The 21,703-nt window shown below is 39.3% G+C and overlaps 3 protein-coding genes across 6 annotated transcripts; 2 read left to right on the forward strand and 1 right to left on the reverse strand.

Annotated features, from left to right (window-relative positions):
• Window positions 1-2,273: 2,273 nt before the first annotated feature.
• On the forward strand, window positions 2,274-12,953 carry LOC121976432 (transcription termination factor MTERF8, chloroplastic-like). Of its 4 annotated transcripts, XR_006110616.1 has the most exons (4): window positions 2,274-2,560; window positions 2,637-3,953; window positions 12,416-12,620; window positions 12,710-12,953. XR_006110616.1 is itself a non-coding variant. In XM_042528589.1 (2 exons), the coding sequence occupies exons 1-2, from the start codon at window positions 2,287-2,289 to the stop codon at window positions 3,857-3,859; spliced, it is 1,497 nt and encodes a 498-aa protein (XP_042384523.1). In that variant the 5' UTR covers window positions 2,274-2,286; the 3' UTR covers window positions 3,860-4,037. The 4 variants fall into 4 exon arrangements, 1 of the variants encoding a protein (XP_042384523.1); XR_006110615.1 differs by having other exon boundaries at window positions 12,416-12,953; XR_006110617.1 differs by lacking the exons at window positions 12,416-12,620; window positions 12,710-12,953 and adding an exon at window positions 9,951-10,109.
• Window positions 9,992-11,841, forward strand: LOC121976433 (UDP-glucuronate 4-epimerase 3-like). The gene has a single exon (XM_042528590.1). It carries the CDS (start codon window positions 10,268-10,270, stop codon window positions 11,609-11,611), a length of 1,344 nt encoding a protein of 447 aa, XP_042384524.1. The 5' UTR covers window positions 9,992-10,267; the 3' UTR covers window positions 11,612-11,841.
• A 446-nt stretch (window positions 12,954-13,399) lies between the features above and the next one.
• Window positions 13,400-18,494, reverse strand: LOC121976434 (enolase-like). Its single transcript, XM_042528591.1, has 17 exons — window positions 18,338-18,494; window positions 18,047-18,110; window positions 17,673-17,737; window positions 17,435-17,482; window positions 17,251-17,337; window positions 17,081-17,161; window positions 16,903-17,004; window positions 16,744-16,824; window positions 16,583-16,657; window positions 15,727-15,789; window positions 15,568-15,648; window positions 15,233-15,427; window positions 15,092-15,142; window positions 14,524-14,612; window positions 14,405-14,456; window positions 14,262-14,318; window positions 13,400-13,757 (listed from the first exon to the last, which is right to left on the reverse strand). The coding sequence occupies exons 1-17, from the start codon at window positions 18,401-18,403 to the stop codon at window positions 13,677-13,679; spliced, it is 1,338 nt and encodes a 445-aa protein (XP_042384525.1). The 5' UTR covers window positions 18,404-18,494; the 3' UTR covers window positions 13,400-13,676.
• Between the last annotated feature and the right edge of the window lie 3,209 nt (window positions 18,495-21,703).

Genomic DNA, 21,703 nt, shown 5'->3' on the forward strand with positions numbered 1-21,703 from the left:
ATGATTCTTTGATCTTGTTGTTGCCTAGTGCCTTCTGTCTCGCCCGAATCTGATTAAGGGTAGCTCGGGATGATCTTTCAGGTACAACACCGAGCTTGGGTCATGATGAGAAGGACGAGCTGTGGTGAAAGCCCCATCTTCATGTTGGGATTGCTAAAGAGCCGACCGAGAGTTGATCTACTAAGAGCATCATGCCTAGATATGTCGACCGAGCTAAAAAGGCCCGACATGTCGAAACAGGTGAGACATTACCGCAGTTGCACATCATGTCTTAGATCTAGAATCCTGATCTATGAACACCTAATCAGGAATCATGCAACTGATGATATGTTTTTTCCTGACTATTAGCTATCACATTCTGATGATAATTGACGGTCACGTATATCAGATTTTTTTTTTTTTTTTTTATTTTTTTTTACTATCATGTCTGTATTCACCGTATCAAGGATCGCCATAAATTTTTATATGCTTTTATACGATGATGTAGAATCGCTTCATTTCATTTCCTGCCGCTTAAGTTGTGTTGTTTTTTAGTTGGTATTTATGCCAACTTGAGGATGATTTAATTTACGCCAATTAATTCTTAAAATAATGGATCCGACTCCATAAACTTTTTTCTATCGCCTACCATAATTAAATTAGTGATATTTTTATATAATTGGTATTGGTACGAGAACACCTCATTATCAAACTGAACTATTATATCTATTTCATTGATTCTCCAGGTAAATACAATTAATTTTGTTATCTATGAATAATCTCGAATAACAAATAAAAACAAAATCACCCCTTTGAAAAAAATAAAAATAAAAAAAATAAAGAAGAATATTTTCTAAGCAACTAATTAAGGCCATTAATCACTTGGAAACAATATTTTCGAAGCAACTAAGGCCGTCAAATTCCATAGCAAATCGCCACTTCTGCTGGACGCTGTCGTAGCGGCCACTGTTCCCCTTCGCCGTCGAGTCGGCGTGCTTCTTCCTCTCCTCCTCTCTGACAGAATCCTTCTTCGCCGACCATCCGCCGTCGGGGACCGCTTTGCCCTCCCCGCCGCCGGAGCTGAAGAGAGAGCCGAGCCACTGCGCGCTGGAGAAAGCCATGGTCGAATCGAGAAGACAGGAGAACAAACAACCAAGAGCGGTGAATAGACGGCGATTGCTTAATGAATTAGGGATTTGGGTTGTGGAAAGGAATTTAGCTGGGCAGGGCTTTTATAGGCGTAGATAGAGCTGGCAGAAAGGGAATGAATACTTAACACGTTTCTTTTCTCGCCGCCTCAGGGAATCGGTTCCGTTCCATGAATGTGCTAGAAGCGTGTGGACACCACCCCATTAGGCTCGGTCAATCGTTTGCCACCTGGATCAACGAATCTGCCGCGAATGGGTCGTTGATTAAGAATTATTGTGTGTTGGTCAATTAAAATAAAGTCAACATGATGGGTTCGTTGAACGTTGAAATTATATGCCCGTCAAAATTGGCATTCTATTTCTTTTGTTTTTATTTAGAATTTTTTTTCAAAGGATAATCAATTAGGGCAAAAGTAAAAAAACAGACGTCATTTTGATTTTTTTTTTATTATAAGGATTCTTATTTTTCTTCTAAATTTTGAGTTAGCCAGACGTATTATAAAAAAAATAAAAAAATAATCTCAATTAATTTTATTAACTATTCTTATGATGATTGATTTGATTTCATGAAAATTATCAGAATATATAAGAAGCATATATTTTGAATCGTGGATATCTAGGTGATAATCTGAATGTTCTATCATGATATCACGATCCCGAGAATAGTCAGACGTATTATAAAAGAAAATGATAATTCCAGTTAATCTTATTGACTATCTCTTGGGGGGTGATCGATCCGGCCTTATGAAAGTTTTCCATCGATTACTAGAGTAAATCGAGAAGTACACACGATGATCGGTCCAGAAGCCTAGTATCCTTTAATTGCTATTCTCATTTGAAAGAAAAATTTCTACAAATATGTCATAGTTGAGATTTAAACTGTGAATATCTAAATAATAATCTGAATATCTTACCATGACATCATAATTTCAGAGATTAATCAGACTAATTATAAGTACGAGATCATAGTTGTTCAATTGAAAAATTAAACTGAAGATAATAGTATTAAAGGATAATTAGTTAATGGTATATTGAATAATAAGGTGGGATGTTTTTTTTTAATAAAAAAAATAAATGGAGCGCTCTCGATGATTCGGGAAAAAGAGGTTTTCTTAATTTTGTTCACAATTAACTATCCACGAAAATCATAGCAGGTATTATGTGCCACGTCAACTGTTGTTGCTCGGGAGTTGCTCGGTCCGTCGTTGGGGTTTCGTGGCCAGCGGCGGAAGCGATTTCGACAGTCTTCAGTTCAGCCGCCGGGACAGGAGGAGCGATGGCCCCGGTCGCCTTGCGATTCTCTTTCTCAGCACTCACTCTGCCTTATCCTTCCACATACAAGCGCCGCCCCTTCCTCCCTTTCTCGGCTCTCACCGCCAGTCTCCTTCGCCATCTCTGCATCGCTCGCGCGGCAACGGGCACCTCGCCTTCAGGTACCGAATCGAGATTTTTCCCCACAATCATCTTTCGATTTTTGTTCTTTAGGCGACATTTTGAATCCTGGACCAGCGTTCTGGATCCTGCGAGAGCTCCATTTGGACGAGAAAGAAGCGGATGCGCTCCTCCTCGCGCATCCAGAGCTCGAGCTCACGGCTCAGGAATCCCTTCGCGACCATGTACTCACCCTTAAGTCCCTTGGAATCTCTGACTCTGCGCTCCGCCGCATCGTCGTCCGGCGCCCAGACGTTCTCTCGGCTACCGAGTTCGGCCCCTTCCTCGATTTTGTGCTCGCCAAATTGAAGGGGATCAAACGGGAGAAATTGGAGCGGATTTTGGCGACGATCCACTCCGAGTTCCTCGAGGGCATCATTGCGGGCGCCACGCTTCTCTTGGACCACGGTTTCCCCGGCGAGCATCTAGGGCATGTGTTCAACCATGTGAACATCAGGAAGGTGTTCCGCGAAAGGCCCCTGAGAGACTTGGAGGAGATGATATTCTATCTTAAGCGATTCGGCTGGCCCAAATGGGTCCTCAGCCGGCCAATGATTCTGAATCTCGATCTCCATGGCCAGCTGATCCCCAGGGTAGAATTCTTTATCGAGCTTGGCGGCGGAGATGAAGCGGCTGGTGCCGCCTTGATCTCCAAATTGCCTGCCCTGTTAACCTATGCAGCAGATCGCTTCCGTTCCCACCTGGAGTTCTGGAGATCCGTTGGCCTCACTGACGAAGAGCTCTTTAAGGTTGCATTGGTGTATCCCAACATCTTCAGTGTTAGCAAGGAGCAGAAACTCAAGCCCCGGATTGAATTCTTGAGGCAATGTGGCATGAGTGCAGAGGACATCTTCAAATTCTTGGTCAAGGCTCCCTTGTTCATGAGCCTGTCCTTCGAGAAAAACCTCTCCAAGAAGCTGAGCTTCCTCGTAAAAATCGGCCACAGGCACCAGACTAAGGAGTTGGCCTGGGCATTTGGGGCTGCTACGAGAACAAGCTGCGAGAACATGCAGAGGGTGATTGAAGTCTTATTGAGCTATGGGCTGTCTTTTGAGGATATACTAGCTATGAGCAAGAAGCATCATCAGGTGCTCCAGTACAACCATAAGTCACTGGAGAAGAAAATGGAGTTCCTGATAGAGGATATGGAGAGGGATGTCAGCGAGATATTAAACTTCCCAGCATTTCTTGGATACAACCTAGATGACCGGATTAAGAGACGGTACGAGATAAAAAGGAAGATAAGAGGAAAAGGAATGTCGCTTAACAAGCTCTTGAGTGTGTCTACGGAGAGGTTTTAAGGTTCTACCGCTGATGGAGCTCAATCATAAATTTGAACAGAGAGAACCACTGGAGAAATGGTTCTTCATCCAACTGCAGTGTGAAGTTTTGCAAGTAAGATATTTTTCTCATCTTGTACACTAATTATTTCATGTTCACACGACTTGCTCTTCCTCAAGTTAGATAAGCTTTCCATCATATTACAAACATCTCAATAATTTGAGAGAAAAATAATATTGAATCAATATCACAAATCAAGATAAAGAGCAGCATAAAACCAACAAACATAACATTATCTTCTAGTACTTTGAGTTCATGTGGTAGTTTTATTTCACTGCGGTCACAAGTAGAAGAAACTTGAAATTTCATTGAACTCCAACTTTTCATTAAACTTGGATTTAGCTTAACAAACTGTAAAGTGGGCTAGGTTACAGTCGTATTGCTATCAATCTTGTAACTCAATAGAATAATTTAGTGAATTAAATACTATATCAACATAGAAATACCAAGAATCTGTAGTATTTGTTCCATGCATTGGGAGTTTGGTTTTTGTTGTAGGTCCCTTGGCGGCCGGCCCCTGCACAATAAAAAAATCAAACCGTTCTCGAACTTTATAGCGTTATTAAACTAAACACGTGCATAAAAGAAATAAGAAACTGTTTAAAAAGAAAGATGCACAAAAGGGTTACTTGGTTTGCAATCAAGGGATTGCTAATCCAAGGAAATTGAAGTTCACTAATCAATCTCCTTCCGGCGGAGAAACCTCTTACAGCAGTTGAAGCACTTAATTACAAAACAAAACTAAAGAGAAATCGTTTACAAGTGTTGTTCGGAGTTACTGGGACCAGGGTTGTAATACAACCCTGGTTAGGGTGCCTAGAGGAGGATAATCTTTTATCCCCGTCGCAAAGGAACGTGCCACGTTGTGTTTGGATGAAGTTCCTGCTCCGGGCGCCCAAACCAAGAAAGTCAACTTCCTATTGACTTTCAGACCCGGTCTTCCGCTCCAGTTTCGCTCGCATTGGTCCGAGTCTTCTGCTCGGGTTCTACTTGCTTGGGTGATTTTGGCCATCCGGAATAGGGCTCACCCGAACCCATTTTCCGGCCTTTGAGCAGTCTTTCGCTCCAGCTTCTTGTCCCTCAGAAACGTGGCGTGCCTCTTTCTCGTCCGCCAGCGTACTCTTCCGTAGTACCTCGTCCCTCGGACGTACTAAGCCCGTCGGCTCTTTCCTGTGCCGTCCTTCTCGCTACCTGCGTCTTTCGCTCGACTTCCTGTACTCCTAAGTTCCTACACACTTAGACACAGGGGTTAAATACCAACATAACCTAACCTGATTTGGTTAATCACATCAAAGATACCTTGGGGTACTAACAATCTCCCAATTTTTAATGTGAACAACGCAAGTTAAGTTAGGGGGGAAAAAAGCATAAACCAATAATAATAAGGTAAATTTTGTAAATAACAATGTGCAAAAATTAATGATACCCTTCCCTTAGACTTAATCTTCACTTCTCCTCATTTGAACACATTAAAAATGGAGTACTTGTAAATCCTTTGAAAAATAAATCTAAAACAAAGTCTAAGGGAAACACTATTTTCCAAAAATTTTTTTTTTGAAAAATCTGGAATCTTATAACGAATTTTGAAAAAAAAAATTACTAAGGGTTGAGTAGACATAAATTTTTTCAAAAAAACTCTTTTCAAGAAAGATGATAATTTTTCATAGAAAAATAAAGTCTGAAAACAACTCTGCAAAAAAAAATTAACAGAAAATATTTTAAAATTTTTGTATAGCTAAAAAATTAACTTCTAAATAGTTTTTAACAGAAATTTTGACAAACAATTTATTTAAAAACAACTTCTTGCAAAAAGCAGGGTAAGATTGCGTACAATGGATCTTTCCCCAAGACCCCGCATAGCGGGAGCTTCGTGCACCGGGCTGCCCTTTTTTTTTATTAGATCATTTTTAATAACATGCTTAATAGTTAGTCAATTAAATATTCATTTAGTAATTGGCTTCCAGACTGTGGCGAGGCACTAGGCCTTCTTGGTTATTGGAACAACAACCACTTTTAGACGAAGCCTTTTAAAGAAATTAAATATTTAATTTTCTTTCTGAAAGTCCTAGGTCTAACTTTAAAACATAACAATTTAATTTAAGCATGTTTTTGGAACCCAATATAAGTTTCGACCTGGGTTAATTAAAAATTTTTTAGGGATATATTTCTGTAATATTTTTTTTTGTTTGGCCCATGTGATATCTAAGATGTCACTTAAGTCCTGAATTATTTCTAAATTTTGAAGAAATGTAAGTGGAACATGCAGAAATTTTCAAATTTTGTATTTGTTCCTTAAAATTTTTATTTTCTAATTTTAGTTTGTCAAAATCCTCTAATCGACAAGTCGTTAGAGTTCCTTTTAACTAATTATTTTATTTTAATAATTTTTATTTTCTATTTCTAATTTGGAAGAAATTTTTGATAGCATTTTTATAAAGAGAAATAACTTATTAGGAGTTAGGGACCGTACCTGACTTACCTTGTTGATTCTATGATCTGAAACTCCTCCTGAAGTGCTACTTCCTTCTGATGTTGTTCCCCCTTCATCGATGCTCTCGATGCTCATTGAGGATGAGCTTGCTTTGTCTTCATCTTCCTGGTGACTTGCCACTAACGCAAGTCCGACGATGGCTTCGATTTCTGACTCGGACGATATTTCGTCCCACATCACCTTTAGATTATACTCGGTCTGAGCTGGCTTCTTGTTCTTCTCTTTGTCCTTACTTTTCAATTTAGGATAGTTGTCTTTCACGTGCCCTTCTTGTGGTAACATCTTATCTTTCTTTTCCTTCTATTACCCTGCACTTGATTAAATTTATTAGTTTTAAATATTTTTTAAAATTTTCTTACCATGAACATCGTTTCATCATCATCGAGAGAAGATCTAGAATCTGGTTCGTCCATTTTTGCCTTTTAAGGTAACGTTGTGCTTAGGCTCCTTCTTCAGATCTACACATCTTATTTCATGAACTTCAAAAGTTAAAAATAACTCTTCTAAAGTACTTACTTCTAGATCCTTAGAGATATAATAAGTATCTACTAATGATTTCCATTCATTAGACCTAGGAAATGCGTTGTGCATGTACCTTAGCGAATCTCTGTTGGTTACTTTTTCTTTGAGATTCGTGAGTCCGGTGATGAGTTCCTTTATTCTTGAGTCAAGGTATGCAACGGTTTCGCCTTCCTCTAATTTGATGTTGCTGATCTGATTCCTGAGCATATCCCGTCTCGCAAGTTTTGCCTCCAAGGTCCCTTCGTGTAGTTTCAAGAATTTCTCCAGATCTCTTTTGTTGACTCGTAGGCTCCGATCCGGTTGATTTCTTGAGATAGTAAGACGCTAAGCAAATGGAACTCTATTTTGCCATTTTCCACGAAGTTAGCTTGCTCCTTCTTTGTCCATTTGTATTCTTCTTTGTTCTCTGGTGTTACGAAACCAAATTTCATGATTAATAGTAATCGAAATCTGTCTTAAAGAATACCTCCATCTTTTTTTCCCAGCTCGCGAATTCCCCCTTGAACTTCGGTGGGTTGATACTCGGTCCGACCATCTCTTGTGCTTCGTTCGGTGGTTAGTCCTCCTGAAGCTGTTGGGCTCTGATACCAATTGTAAGTCCCTTGTCGGCCAGCTAGAGGGGGGTGAATAGCCTACATAATAAAAAAACCGAACCTTTCTCGAACTTTACAGTTTTATTAAATTAAACACTTGCATAAAAAAAATAAGAAACTGTTTAAAAAGAAGAGACACAAAATGGTTACATGGTTTGCAATCAGGGGATTGCTAATATAAGGAAGTTGAAGCTCACTAAACAATCTCCTTCAGGCGGAGAAGCTTCTTACAGCAGTTGAAGTACTTAATTACAGAACAAAACTAAAGAGGAATCGTTTACAAGTGTTGTTCTCAACTACTGGGATCAGGGCTATATTTATAGCTTTGGTCGGGACGCTTGGAAGGGTTCCAAGCGCCTAGAGGGGGATAAACTTTTATTCTTGTCGTAGCGGAACACGCCACGTTGCGTATGGATGAAGTTCCTGCTCCGGGCGCTCGGACCGAGAAAGTCAACTTCTTGTTGACTTTCGGTTTCGATCTTCCGCTCCGGTTCCGCTCACATTGGTCCGGGTCTTCCGCTCCGGTTCCACTTTCTTGGATAATTTCGGTCATCCAGAATAGGGTTCACTCGAACCCATTTTCCGGCTTTCGAGCAGTCTTCCGCTTTGACTTCTCGTCTCTCGAAAATGTTGCGCGCCTCCTTCTCATCCACCAGCGTACTCTTCCGCAACACCTCGTCTTTCGACGCACCGAGCCCGTCAGCTCTCTCCTATAATGTTCTTCTCGCTAGCTGCGTATTTCGCTTGACTTCTTGTGCTACTAAGTTCCTGCACACTTAGACACAGAGGTTAAATACCAACAGGACCTAACTTGACTTTGATTGATCATATCAAAATTATCTTGGGGTACAACATTTGTAAACTCGTCATTTTGGTATACAAATATAAATTGCATGATTTAACATCTGCAAGTAGAAGAAGCTTTCTTAATTTCACTAAACAAGAGTTAGTGTCCAACTTGCTCTTGAAAAAATCATGTGCACCTCACTCACCTTCAAAGCATCTAGTCTGAGAAAGAAGACTCAATAATCACACATCTTGTTGTCCATGAACAGAGAAAGTGGAAGAAATCTTATTGTGTCATCATCAAAAACATACATCACAGTGTTTCTTGATTACGCACATGAGATGATTTTATTTCTCCTTGTAGGCATCTAGCACTTTAAAGTTTACAAATCAAATTTCATAATTACCACATGACATGGGTATTAGATTGGGTCAGCTGAACATACAGGATTAATTCAGTTGAACACCTTATGGGGGTCAACATAATATTAGATTGGATCAGCTGAACATACAGGATTAGTAGTGTTAAAATACATGTTAAAAGTAGAAAGTGAGAAAAAAAGGGATGATACTTCTTCTCTTAGTCTTACATTGTTAAGTGAAGCCCATTAAACATGCTTAAATAGATAAGTTGACATCTATCTACATCTCTTGTTTTTAATTTTTTTAATTCTTTTCCTATTTTCATTATGGTCTTTTATGTTGTCATTACTCATTTCTGTAGACTTGTTTGGCTGTTGTGGTTTCTGACACTATGAAAGATTGCATTGTAAACCTGCATCATGTACCAAGCATTCTTTATTATGGCTTTAGTTGTCTCAAGAAAAACACAAACCTTAAGAAATGGAAACAAAAAAAAAAAAATCACTTTGCTTTCTCTCATTACTAGTTACATCAATTATGTAAAAAAAAAATATAATAATAGCAACAAACTCATAATTAGACTTCTTCAACCCTGCTGGCAGCAAACTCATACTCTGGGAGAAATCGAAGATTTCTCAAGAACATTTTTTACACTGATCATGGTCTAAACCTCTGGATTTGTACGAGTGCATTGCCCTCATTATTATGATGATGAATTTTGCTTTACTGCTAAGAAAAGTAGTGTTCCTCAAAATCACTTATTGTCCAAGCAAGTGAATAAAAGGCCGACCGATAAATCCGAAATCATTGCAATAGTTCTTTGAATGATGCTCACCTAATAGTAGTACTGGTAAACTCTCGACATCATTTCATACCGTGCCTACCATGTTTGATGGTTTTAGTCCAAGAAAGATTGGAAGAACTAACACATGTCCTCTCTCTATGTTATGTTGATTTTAATGTGTTGATGGATATTGTTTTTCACTCTCTTGCCTATCTAACCATTTTCTTATTTAAAGAAAATCTAAAAAAAAAAAAGACTTTGTGCTGTAAAGTCTAGCAATGTCTTTCAAAGCTAAAACAAAGTCATAAATAAGTACAATAAATACGCATTTATAAAGATTAAGCAAACAAAGTCAAAGTTATTAGTTGCATAGATTACCTCACAAATGACAAGACCGCATCCAACCCTAATAAACCCATGGGCCCCCACCCACTTGACTTGGTTTAGTTCCTTCCTTCCCCCTTTCCCTTGATTCCATTTTTTTTTTAAATTTTATTTGTTTATTTGGGTAGGTTTATTTTTTTGGAGAGGAAACAAAGGCAAATCCTGCCTTCATTCCCCCCCACGGCACTCTTGGCACGATCTCAAACCACAAATATATACAAATAGATTTCATCCTGCCATGAACACCACCACCAACTGTTTAACAGTCGTTGCTACAAGAGGAAGAGGAAGAGGAAGACGAAGAGGAAGAGAGGAGGAAGAAGAGCCAACGTCGAAGTTGAAACCATTTTAATTTGCTATTTTGATTTCATGCTTCAACTTCCGACAACGAATTGATCTATAGGGCAATCAAGAGAGAAGAGGGAGGGATCTTGTTGCCGTGGCCATGGATGCGGACGCGGCACCTTCCACCCCCGGCAAGTGGAAGATGGAGAAGCCCCACCACCACTACCGCCACCGCCTCATCCTCCTCCACCGCTTGCAAAATCTGCCAAAATTGGCTTTTTGGACTTTCTTCGCCTTCGCCCTCTTCCTCGCCGTCTTCCTGCTCTGGCCTTCCCCCCGCTCCCACTTTTCCTCCGGGAGCGTCCGACGCTCCCTCGGCGTGAGCGCCGCCCCCTGGGGCGGCCCCGCCTGGGAGAAGCGCGTTCGGTCCTCAGCCAGCGCGCGCCGCGTCTCCTCCGGGAAGTCCGTCCTCGTCACCGGAGCCGCCGGGTTCGTCGGGATGCACGTGGCCGCCGCCCTCAAGCGCCGCGGCGACGGCGTCCTCGGCCTCGACAACTTCAACGCCTACTACGATCCCGCCCTGAAGCGGGCGCGCCGGGCGCTGCTCGACCGCGCGGGCGTCTTCGTCGTCGAGGGCGACATCAACGACGCCGCGCTGCTCCGCAAGCTCTTCGACGTCGTGCCGTTTACCCACGTCGTGCATCTCGCGGCCCAGGCCGGCGTTCGCCACGCCCTCGCCGACCCCGGCTCGTACATCCACTCCAACGTCGCGGGGCTCGTCGCGGTGCTGGAGGCCGCCAAGGCGGCGGACCCCCAGCCGGCCGTCGTCTGGGCCTCCTCCTCCTCCGTCTACGGGCTCAACTCCAAGGTCCCCTTCTCGGAGGCCGACCGCACCGACCGACCGGCGTCGCTCTACGCCGCCACAAAGAAAGCCGGGGAGGAGATCGCCCACGTCTACAACCATATCTACGGCCTCTCTATCACCGGCCTCCGCTTCTTCACAGTCTACGGCCCCTGGGGGCGTCCGGACATGGCGTACTTCTTCTTCACCCGCGACATCCTCCGCGGGAAGCCAGTGTCCATCTTCGAAGGCCCTGACCACGCCACGGTCGCTCGCGACTTCACCTACATCGACGACATCGTCAGAGGCTGCGTGGCCGCCGTCGACCACGCCGGGAAGAGTACCGGAAGTGGCGGAAAGAAGCATGGTTCAGCGCCCTTCCGAATCTATAACCTCGGCAACACCTCCCCTGTTTCCGTCTCCGATTTAGTCTCCATCCTGGAGCAGCTTCTCAAGGTTAAAGCTGTCAAAAAGTTGGTGAAAATGCCCAGGAATGGAGATGTGCAATTCACCCACGCCAACATCACGCTCGCGCAGAAGGAGCTTCGTTACCGCCCGACCACTGGCCTCCAATCCGGCCTCAAAAAATTTGTTCGTTGGTACCTCGATTACTACTCTTCTTCCTTGAGTAAGCATGGAAGCAAAGGAAGAACAACAAATTGATTAATTGCCTTGTGATTGAGGTGACCTTGGTTCTTCTTCTTCTTCTATTTTATCCTGTCGTTCAAATTTCTCTCCTTGGAATTGGTTCTATTAGTCATTTTGATACATGTAACGAGGAATCCGAGTGCCGCGGTTGGAGAGTGAGTAGGTTCCTATTGCATTATTATTATCCCTACGCACAATCTGTTCTAGCAAACAGCACTTTAATAATTCTCTTCTCGCATCATTTAGTTTGGGTTGTTCATCCGTGCCTGAGATGCGACGAATGACATGGTAAAACATGGGAGAATGAATTACTTTACCTTTCCTTGTGGACCTTTTGCTTTGTTGGTTTGCAATGATGGGCATAATTTGAGGCCTTCTACTCGAATGATTCCAACATGTCATAGCCTTTGTCTATCTTCTTTTAGTTGCTAGTACAAACAAAAAAAAACTATGACAGGGGTTCACATGTCCCAACTTTTCAGATGACAACAAGATTATATTTTCGCATGGATGAGATTTGATAGTTTATCATTTTATGGTTTTTCTTGTTCCCAAGCCCAAGGTGGTGAGCAGGCATCCAAATTTTGTGGCTAGTAGATTGGGAGTTGGAACTTGATAGGTAATTCTTGAAATCTAAGAATTAACAACAGCAGCTCGGTGAGTATTAATATGTCTAATTCATTTTTAATACAAAAACATTTATTCCAATGCAAATTCGCAAACTTCTTAATAAATTATTTCCATGCTCAATGAATTACTATACATCTAAATTTTCGATTAACAACACATAAATCAAGTAACAACACGATGTTGATACAGGAGGAATGCGAAGTGTCGCCCCTCAGGCGTGGTGGAAAAAGATATGACGTATATCCCAAGTAAATAGGGTTTATATTCCATGCTGCAGGGTATATCTACGGAGATTGGATTATCAGTGAAGCTGAGACACCGTGCAGCGATAAGGCACTTTGTGGATATCTGTTTGATTCTTGGCTGATGCATATATTCTATTTGGAAGAAAATGGTAAGAAGTGATACAAAGTACGATTATCTAGGTGAGGTTAGATGACTCTTACCTAATGGAGTAGTCATGTTTGCGGCCCATAATTCTAGGATACGAGTGGAGCATGAGTAATCATGTTTGTGGCCCATGATTCTAGTATATGAGTGAAGCACGACAGCCTATAACAATGGATCAATTGTGGAGGTTGATTGTCAGTGGTCTTCAATGTGAGTCACGTACTTCCTAAATTTATTACAATCATAATTTTTAATCATGTTTGTAGCCAATGATTCTAGTATATGAGTGAAGCATGACAGCCTATAACAATGGATCAATTGTGGAGATCGATTATCAGTGATCTTCAACATGAGTACTTTCTGAATTTATTATAATCATTGATAAAAAAATTTACGAGACTAAATCAATCACTTTAAAAATTAGTTACTCAAGTGTCATAAAAAAAATAGAAGATTTGATTTTGTATCCCTTGAAAATGTTAATTATCTATCATACAAATTATTTATTAATAGATAAAGAGGGTAAAAGAACAAAAAGCAGCCATTATTTTTATATTAGTGTTAAAAGGTTGTTTTGTTTTGATACTTTACCACGTCCTATTTTTCATCCTAAAATTATTAATTATCCAATTATTTTATTTAATGATTCTATTCATATGAAAAATAATCACCCAAATTCTTTTAACAAGTGCAAATTCTATGGCAAGTCTCAAGTCAATAGTTGGCTAAAATAGCCAACGAAAAATATTTGCCAGAACTGACAATAAACGGATGCAAACGGGGTTCATCATGCAAATAACAGCACTTGTTCTCCATTAAAGCTAAGAGGTTTATTTTTGGTATATTAGTAAAAATTTTCCAGGTTCCAAGACTCATCTCCTGATTTAGCACACTCAAAAGAAAAGAACCATTGCCTCAACACGAGGCAGTTGCAACGTGTCAAGCCGGAAATTATTCCTCAGAAGACCAAACTTTTTTCGACTGAAAACTCAAGCCAAAATCAAAACTCAGTTGAAGGACAGCAGCCTCCTATAGCTTCGGCCAAGTGTTTGTTGCCCTTTTAGTAGGGCGCGACGGGAGTTCTGAACTTGTCTCCTGCATAAACTGCAGCAGCGCCAAGCTCCTCCTCAATTCTCAGAAGCTGCAAGCAACGCCCAAAAATAATGGTTTCAGCAAAAGAAAGATCAACTGAGTGAATTGCCGGAACATACTTTGATGTCTATGAAACTAAATTGTTGGACCACAAGAGAGAAATTTCCATAAGATAAACTAAAGCGAGATTGTCCCCAGGATTTGATGTTTAACAGGTATTCAGATGCCGTGATCAAAATTAACAGCGAGGAGCCCTTTAACCTGAATTGCCCTCCAAGTGAACAATGGTCTCAAATTTCTTAATTCTATTCTATTAATCCAAGCAAACAAGGTTAAGAAAAAAAATGATACTTCTCTTGTTCTTCCCTTCCCTTAAATGGATAGGCATATACCCAGAATAATTGAATGCAACCACCAGAGCTGGGTTAAGCCCTATTTTTGTTTTTGCATTTGTTCCAAATGACAACCCAAATTGGTCGGGAGGACTAGGTTACATAACTACACTATGATGATAATATCCACATCACACTACAAGTGGCTCAATATAGTTTACCTGGTTATACTTCGCAAGGCGCTCCGATCGACATGGAGCTCCAGTCTTGATTTGACCCTGTAGGATAAACTCTCAAACATTAGACTTATCAACACAAGCACATACCACGAAATCATGGGGAATATCTGAGTTGAAGTACATACAGTTGCTAAACCCACTGAGAGATCAGCAATGAAAGTATCTTCCGTCTCACCACTGTGAGAAGAAAAAGACAAGTTAAAAAGAAGAGTTAAAAATGACTAGAAATGAACAAAGAACATACCTTCTATGGCTGGCCATCACTCCCCAACCAGCTTGCTTAGACATTTTGACAGCCTCTATACTCTCAGTAACAGACCCAATTTGATTTACCTAAACAACCATGAACACAAAGAAACACTGCTTACTCGGATACACCAGATATAGGAACTTCTGTCATCAAGATAACTAAGGACCAACGCATCTTCAATATGAAGGGGAAATGAACAAATGAAATACCAGTCTTAACAATTCAAAAAAAAGTTGTTCGAGATATAAAGAACTGGAGCTTTGTAGGAAGGTCGTAACCTGATTTTAGATGTCTTTTCTCATCCACAGTTTTTTTATTTACATTTTTTATATTCGTTTATTGCTTCTTGTTGTTACAATTCTGTCAGATTTCCATTTTTTTCCTCTGATTTGCATCAGCTATACTTTTGTGCCTCCCGCGGTCAGCAGAACATATCCTCAAGTCGATCTAAGCTGATTTCTTTTCTCAAAGGCCTCCGCATAAACAGCACCTCTCTCTCTCTCTCTCTCTCTCTCTCTCTCTAAACAAGGAACAAAAGCAGCCAACTAGTAAAAAGCAGTACCTTCAAAAGAAGAGCATTGCAGGATTTCTCCTTTATTGCCTTGGCAACTCGCTGCAGAAATAAATTGAAAAAAAAGGAATTTAAATCTCAATGAGGAAAAAAGATCACTGAGTCTTTAGCAATTTCCAAGTAAAAGATTACTGTTGGGTTGGTGACAAGTAGGTCATCTCCAACAATTTGCACTTGCTTTCCAATCTCTTCTGTCATCTTTGTATAATGAGTCCAATCATCCTGATCAAATGGATCCTCAATTGATACAATTGGGTATTCACTCACAAAGGACTTGTAGACATTTTTCAAACTGTCTCCGGAAATTTTTTGAGAGCCATCATTGTTCTGCATCAACAGACTTTGTTGTTACCATGAACAGTGAATGACAGAGAATCTAGAAGAAAATATTGCAACCGAAGATTGAAGAGTCTAAAATTGTAGCAAGTCATTCACCTATATCTATCAACCAACGAAAATAAGCTTACCTCCTCTTTGAAATTGAGGTCATAAGTCTTATCCTTCTCATTATAGAATTCCGACGCAGCAACATCCATGCCAATCACAACCTGCAGCAATTCCCAAGCACAATAAGATAATGTAACTTTAAGAATAAGTTTACAAATGATAATAGTAATAGTACATACTTTTCCAGTGTATCCAGCTTTAGCTATAGCTGTCTTCAGAAGTTCAAGACCTTCCTTGTTCTCCTGAAATTTCAAAGAAAGAAATATCAGAATCCACAGAAAGTAAAGAGTGCAGATGAAGCAGTTTAACTTATAATTAAAGTCTCTCATAAGCAAGTATGCCTTGTTACAATTTTGTCCAACAACTCAAGCACAGACTTCAAGTTCCCATAAGTTATGGTAGAAAAAATTATATCATGTAAAGAAAAATCCTTAGGAAGACTACATTGTGAATGCAGCTTGACAGAAGATTTTGATAAGTTAGTTGTATATCGAGACTAAGAAATAACAGTTCAAGCAGTACGTCCATAGCTACTTGTGCTCTTAACACTTCCATGTTAACCAGAATTAGCTGGGCATACTAATAACAAGAGTAGCTTCGTGTCATGCCCAAGCTTCTATTTGATTAATTGGTAGATGTTGAGTCAATGTCAATTTCCAATTAGTTTTATATTAGGTAGAATATATGTCAAAAAGTCTAAGCAGCAGCTTAACGAGACCAGCTCATGGTGGATATGATGGGCTGGATGGTACCGAGTAATTAAAGATAGTAATATCCACCAAACTCAAAGTGGCCATCTGACTTGTTCCAAGATAGCATGCCAACTGAGAAAAGCCCCCATGCTCAACAAACACATCCAGCTGAATAATCCAATCAATCCCCAAATGGCTAGCTTAATTCCAAATGTGCAATGGTATATTTTTTTACAACATTTATCATGAAAATAAGATTACTTTAAAACGAGTAATAATATATTCATCATGAAAATTACATCAATCATACAAAATCTCATAATAATGAATATGAGCATCAAACCTGAATGTTGGGAGCAAATCCACCTTCATCTCCAACATTAGTCGCATCCTGTCCATACTTCTTCTTGATGACAGCCTAAAAACAAAAAAAAAGGTTATATCCCAATGTTCTTAAAACAAGTGTTAATAAAATAACTAAATAAGTTACAACACGACACTAACCTTCAAATTGTGATAAACTTCTACACCCATCTTCATGGCTTCCTTGAAATTAGAAGCCCCCACTGGAAGAATCATGAACTCCTGGTATAACAAGAAACCCAAGATAAGAACCATGAATACCTTACATTTTGTGAAACTCATATCTCACATGGCTCTAACCTGCATAGCAAGCTTGTTTCCTGCGTGTGATCCTCCATTGATCACATTAAATGCCGGAACAGGCAAAACTAAGTTCTTGTTTCCAGCAAGATTGGCTATGTGCTACAACCCAAAAAAAGAATATCAGACATAAAAACATTATCAGTTACTCAGAGTCTAGTCTAACCATTTTTCCAACCTGATAGAGTGGAATTTTCTTCACACTTGCACCAGCTTTACAAACAGCAAGGGATACTGCTAATATGGCATTGGCACCAAGCTGAAGCAACAACATTGAACCAAATAACAAATTATTACAAACTAAATAAATAATAATGGCATAATACCAATGACAATAGAGAAGCTCACCTTCTGTTTGCACCATCCCCACTCATTTTGAGTGCCGTCAAGTTGTTGGACCATGTAATTATCAATCTGTGCTTGCTCAGTAGGATCCTGCAACAAGTTTAAACATTCATATTTGTTAGACTTATACAGTATAATGGAAGGAATATAATACAACTAGGAGAAAAATTAAGAACATTTGGCATACCTTGCCTATCAATGCTGGAGCAATTATTTGATTCACGTTCTCAACGGCCTAAGACAGTATGGATAACCATTTTTTTATCATATCATCGAACAACATAAAAAAGAAATCCATAGGTGCAGTCAAATATTCAATCAATATTGAGAACATGTAAATCAGATGCTGACATCTTTGGAGAACCATGGACTGAAATACAACTCAAGAGAGGATTAAGCTAATTTAAACAGGAAAAAACAAGAACCTTGAGGACACCCTTTCCAAGATAATCTGATCCTCCATCTCTCAGCTCCAGTGCTTCATATACACCTTCGATTGCAACACTTTCTAATTAGTAGTTTTAAAACAATAACAGTAAATTAGAGAAATGTTACAATCTACCTATCCGAAACTCATCATTAATAACCAGAACAATAAATGTGTTCAGCCTTCTAGCATTAGTTTCGACTTTCGATGGTGGTTATAAATATTTAAATCGCTGAATTGCAATACGAATCGTCTTGATACACTACTAGAAAAACAACTGAAATACAACAAGGGAGCAAATATTAAAAAAGAAGAATCAGCGATATAGAAGTGCGCCTAACCGCACGTCAACGACTTGACATAATAGGTTACCTGTGGATGCACCACTGGGTACGGCAGCCCTCGCAAAGATCCCATTGTCACATGTAACATCAACCTGAAGCAAAAAACCACATCGACAATTAATATAGCGAAGAATTTGGATTATTTTTCAGTCAAACAACATCAAATTCTCAAAATCCCAAATAGATAAATTAGATCCAACACAAGAGATCATCAACATCGCGAAACCTCTCGCGAATGATGATCGCAGAAGCACAAAATCCAAAACCCTAACATAGACGACCAATCGAAGAGAGAAAGAGAGAAGGAAGAGAATCTGACCTCGACGGTGGGGTTTCCGCGGCTGTCGAAGATCTGACGAGCCTTGACGGATTTGATCGCCACCATGCTTCTCTCGCTTTGATGGATTTGAATCGGAGAAGAAAGTGAGTGGAAACTGAGTTGCTTGCGGCTCAAGCTTGCGTGCCCTGAGACCTCTTATATAGTGTAACAGTGGATGGACGAGATCGGTGGATGGACGAGCGATCTCGTAGACTCCGACTCTGATGCGGCGAATATTCGACCGTATAAATTCAATTATTGATGATTTTTCCAAAATACTTTTTATTTAGATTTAAATCAGGTTTAAGTATTCAATAATTAAATTTCATGAAATTATTATAGATTAAAATTGAAAATCTGCTTAAGATATATAAAATATTATATTATATACATAACTTATATGAAAAAAAACTCCTGGGTGCTTGATTCGTGGAGAAAATGGAATTGGAAATGAAAATGATAGGAGTGAAAAATATAAATGAGATTTTTATTTTTCTCATTTTACTAAGTAATGATTTATTGTCATATTTAGGAGATTGAATTCATGAGGGTACTTTTTGCACCCCTTTTGACGCACCTCCTCCCGGCCCCACCTCACATTTTAAAATTACTTATGTTTATAGCCTTATTCATTTTTTTTAGCTTGTTTATTTTTTAACCCGTTTTTTAAATTTTTATCGATTTTATTTTTTTAATAAATTTTTTTATTATATGTTTGTAATCTTTTGTTTATTTTCTAATTGTAAATTTTAGGAATTATTATTTATAAAAATTTTAAAAAGTATAAAAATATGGATCAAAATAAAAATCATACACATATAAAACTAATAAAAATACTAACAATTAATAGTAAACACATTTATAGCGTAGGAACAAACATTTTTTTTCAAATGAAAAGTACATGTAATAATACAAAAAATATGCAAAAATATATAAAAATATAAATTTTAATCAATATTGCCTCCAAATTCTACTCCCGACACGCTTGGTAATATACCTATTACTTCGTATCACAAATAAGCACGTGTTCTATAACGAGTGACTCATCCTTTAACTTCATATGATGAATATTGCTACCACTACGTTGGAATGGGTGGTACAGGATAATGAGGGTGTAAGAAAACTTGTACGAAATGATTGCCAACATGACTAATAGCTATTTTCTCAACGCTCTTAGTTTGGAACTGGAGTTCTTAATGGCAAGTGAGTTTTTCCCAACATTCTCACCAAATGTATACAATACAAGATTGTACCTTGATGCGATGACAATTCCCAAAGGTATAGAGTCCATCCAATACATTTATAGTGCCCACGGCTCAAACCAATTCAATGAGAATAATAGATTGACTATCAAATTTCGATTTGGATAAAGTTGATCATATAAATCCTTATTTTGTTGAATCTCTTCTATAAGCTCGAATTGTACTTGAAACCAACCTTCTTCACCATACTCAATCAGTGCAGCCATTGCCCTGAATTCACAATGATTATTAGGTTGAACATCAATAGTATGAGAAATATAACACTGCAGAGGCACGAGTAATTTCTCAATATAAGTATCATGAATGGGTGAAACTGGAGAGTGATCATGGGTCGTTTGAGTACTGTGAACCTTTGACCCTCTTCCACGTCTTCCTCTTTCTCGAAATGTTGCAGTCAGTTGAGAGACCCTATATCCTGAAGTGGATGCATCTGCAAAAGAAGATATGTTATGTATATTTTGTTCATCTCTACTTGTAGGTCGACCTCTATGTTTATGTTAACTCTAGGAATTGCTTCCCTTGTGACCTTCTTAGTGACTTTCTTAGACTTCTTTAAAGTCTTAGTCACATTTGTCACAAAAATACTCTTAGGAATAACTTTCCTAATATTTTTGAGTTGACCACTAGACCTAGAGTTGGTTCCATAGCTATATGAAACCTTATAATAAGAAGGCACATCCTTCTTGGTTTTAGGTTTGTATCCCAAACTCCTATGACCATTGGATGACACTTGTTGTTTTCCTAGACCTAGTTTATGATTCTTAGACCCTTGTGTTTCATTTGTAATTCTTCAAAGGGCCCTCTCCAATTTTTCAAGTCTTGACCTCAAGACTTGATTTTCTCTCCATAATACCTCAACCTTAGATTTTTCACTAATACCTTGATTTTTCTTTTTCTTAGGCAAATACCTAGAATCTTTAGAGTTATTGTTTAAATTATTTTCTACCCTTCTAACCTTAGGTTGAGTGGTTTTAGCATGATAGACTACATAATTTTCTTTAATTCTATCATACTTCCTATTTTTATGGTAAATGACATTAGAATGATATAAATTAGAATTAACATGCTTTTTACCATAATTTAAAGGAGTAGGCTTAATAAATGATACTTTCATTTTTACTTTGGAAGCTCCCCCTTGACTTGTGTTTCCTCATTTAGCTTTGACCGCTTTCTTCCCCTTAGGGCATTGACTTCGGTAATGCCCTTTTTGATTGCACGAAAAGCACACAATGTGCTCCTTGCTCTTCTTTGTTGTGGGAGCGGTCTCCTTGGACTTCTCCTTGCCCTTTTGTGCTACTTAGCCCTTCTTCTTGGCCAATTTAGGCACTTACTCTTGTAGTGCTCATGTTCCCTGCACTCAAAACATATAATGTGATTTTTATTTTTAATTGAAACATTTATACCTTCGCATGTAGGGATGACACTTGATCCTCCATTTGATGTCTCTTGATTTTTGGAGGATGCATCATCTTCTTCTCCACTTGACCCGGATGTAGAAGCTTCTCCTTCTTCTTGATCCGGTATCAATGAAGGTCTCTCTCCCTCAATCCTAGAGGTGGAGGTTTCTTCCTCTTCAACATCGGATGTTGAGCATCTCTCAACTTCCGAATCCTCATGCACATGAAATAAGGAGTACACTCCTTTGCCTTTATCTTCGTGCTATATTGAGGATGGACTTTCTTCTTCTTCCTCCGGTGTTGGGCACCTCTCAACCTCGGAGACATCTTCCTCTTGGTCTTGCTCCAATGAGTTTCTCTCTTTGAATTCATCTTTATTTGGTACAGTGGAGGGTTCTTCATGAAGCTTGGCCAATTTGCTCCATAGCTCTTTGGCATCTTTAAATTCTCCAATTTGCTCCAAGATGTTGCTCAGCAATAAATTGACCAATAGCTTGGTCACTTTATCATTAGCCTCACATCTTTGGATTTGTTATTGGGTTCACTTGCTTCTCTTGAGAATTCTTCCTTTTGAATTTGTTGGAGCCTCAAAACATTCTATTAGAGCAAAACATTCCTCTATCTCCATCATAAGAAAATTTTCGATTCTTGATTTCCAAGAATCGAAGCTCGTCATTGTGAATGGTGGAGGCACCCTCGTGTCAAAT

This window comes from Zingiber officinale, chromosome 4B (genome assembly GCF_018446385.1).
Source record: "Zingiber officinale cultivar Zhangliang chromosome 4B, Zo_v1.1, whole genome shotgun sequence".
In the NCBI taxonomy this organism is placed as follows: Eukaryota; Viridiplantae; Streptophyta; class Magnoliopsida; order Zingiberales; family Zingiberaceae; genus Zingiber; species Zingiber officinale.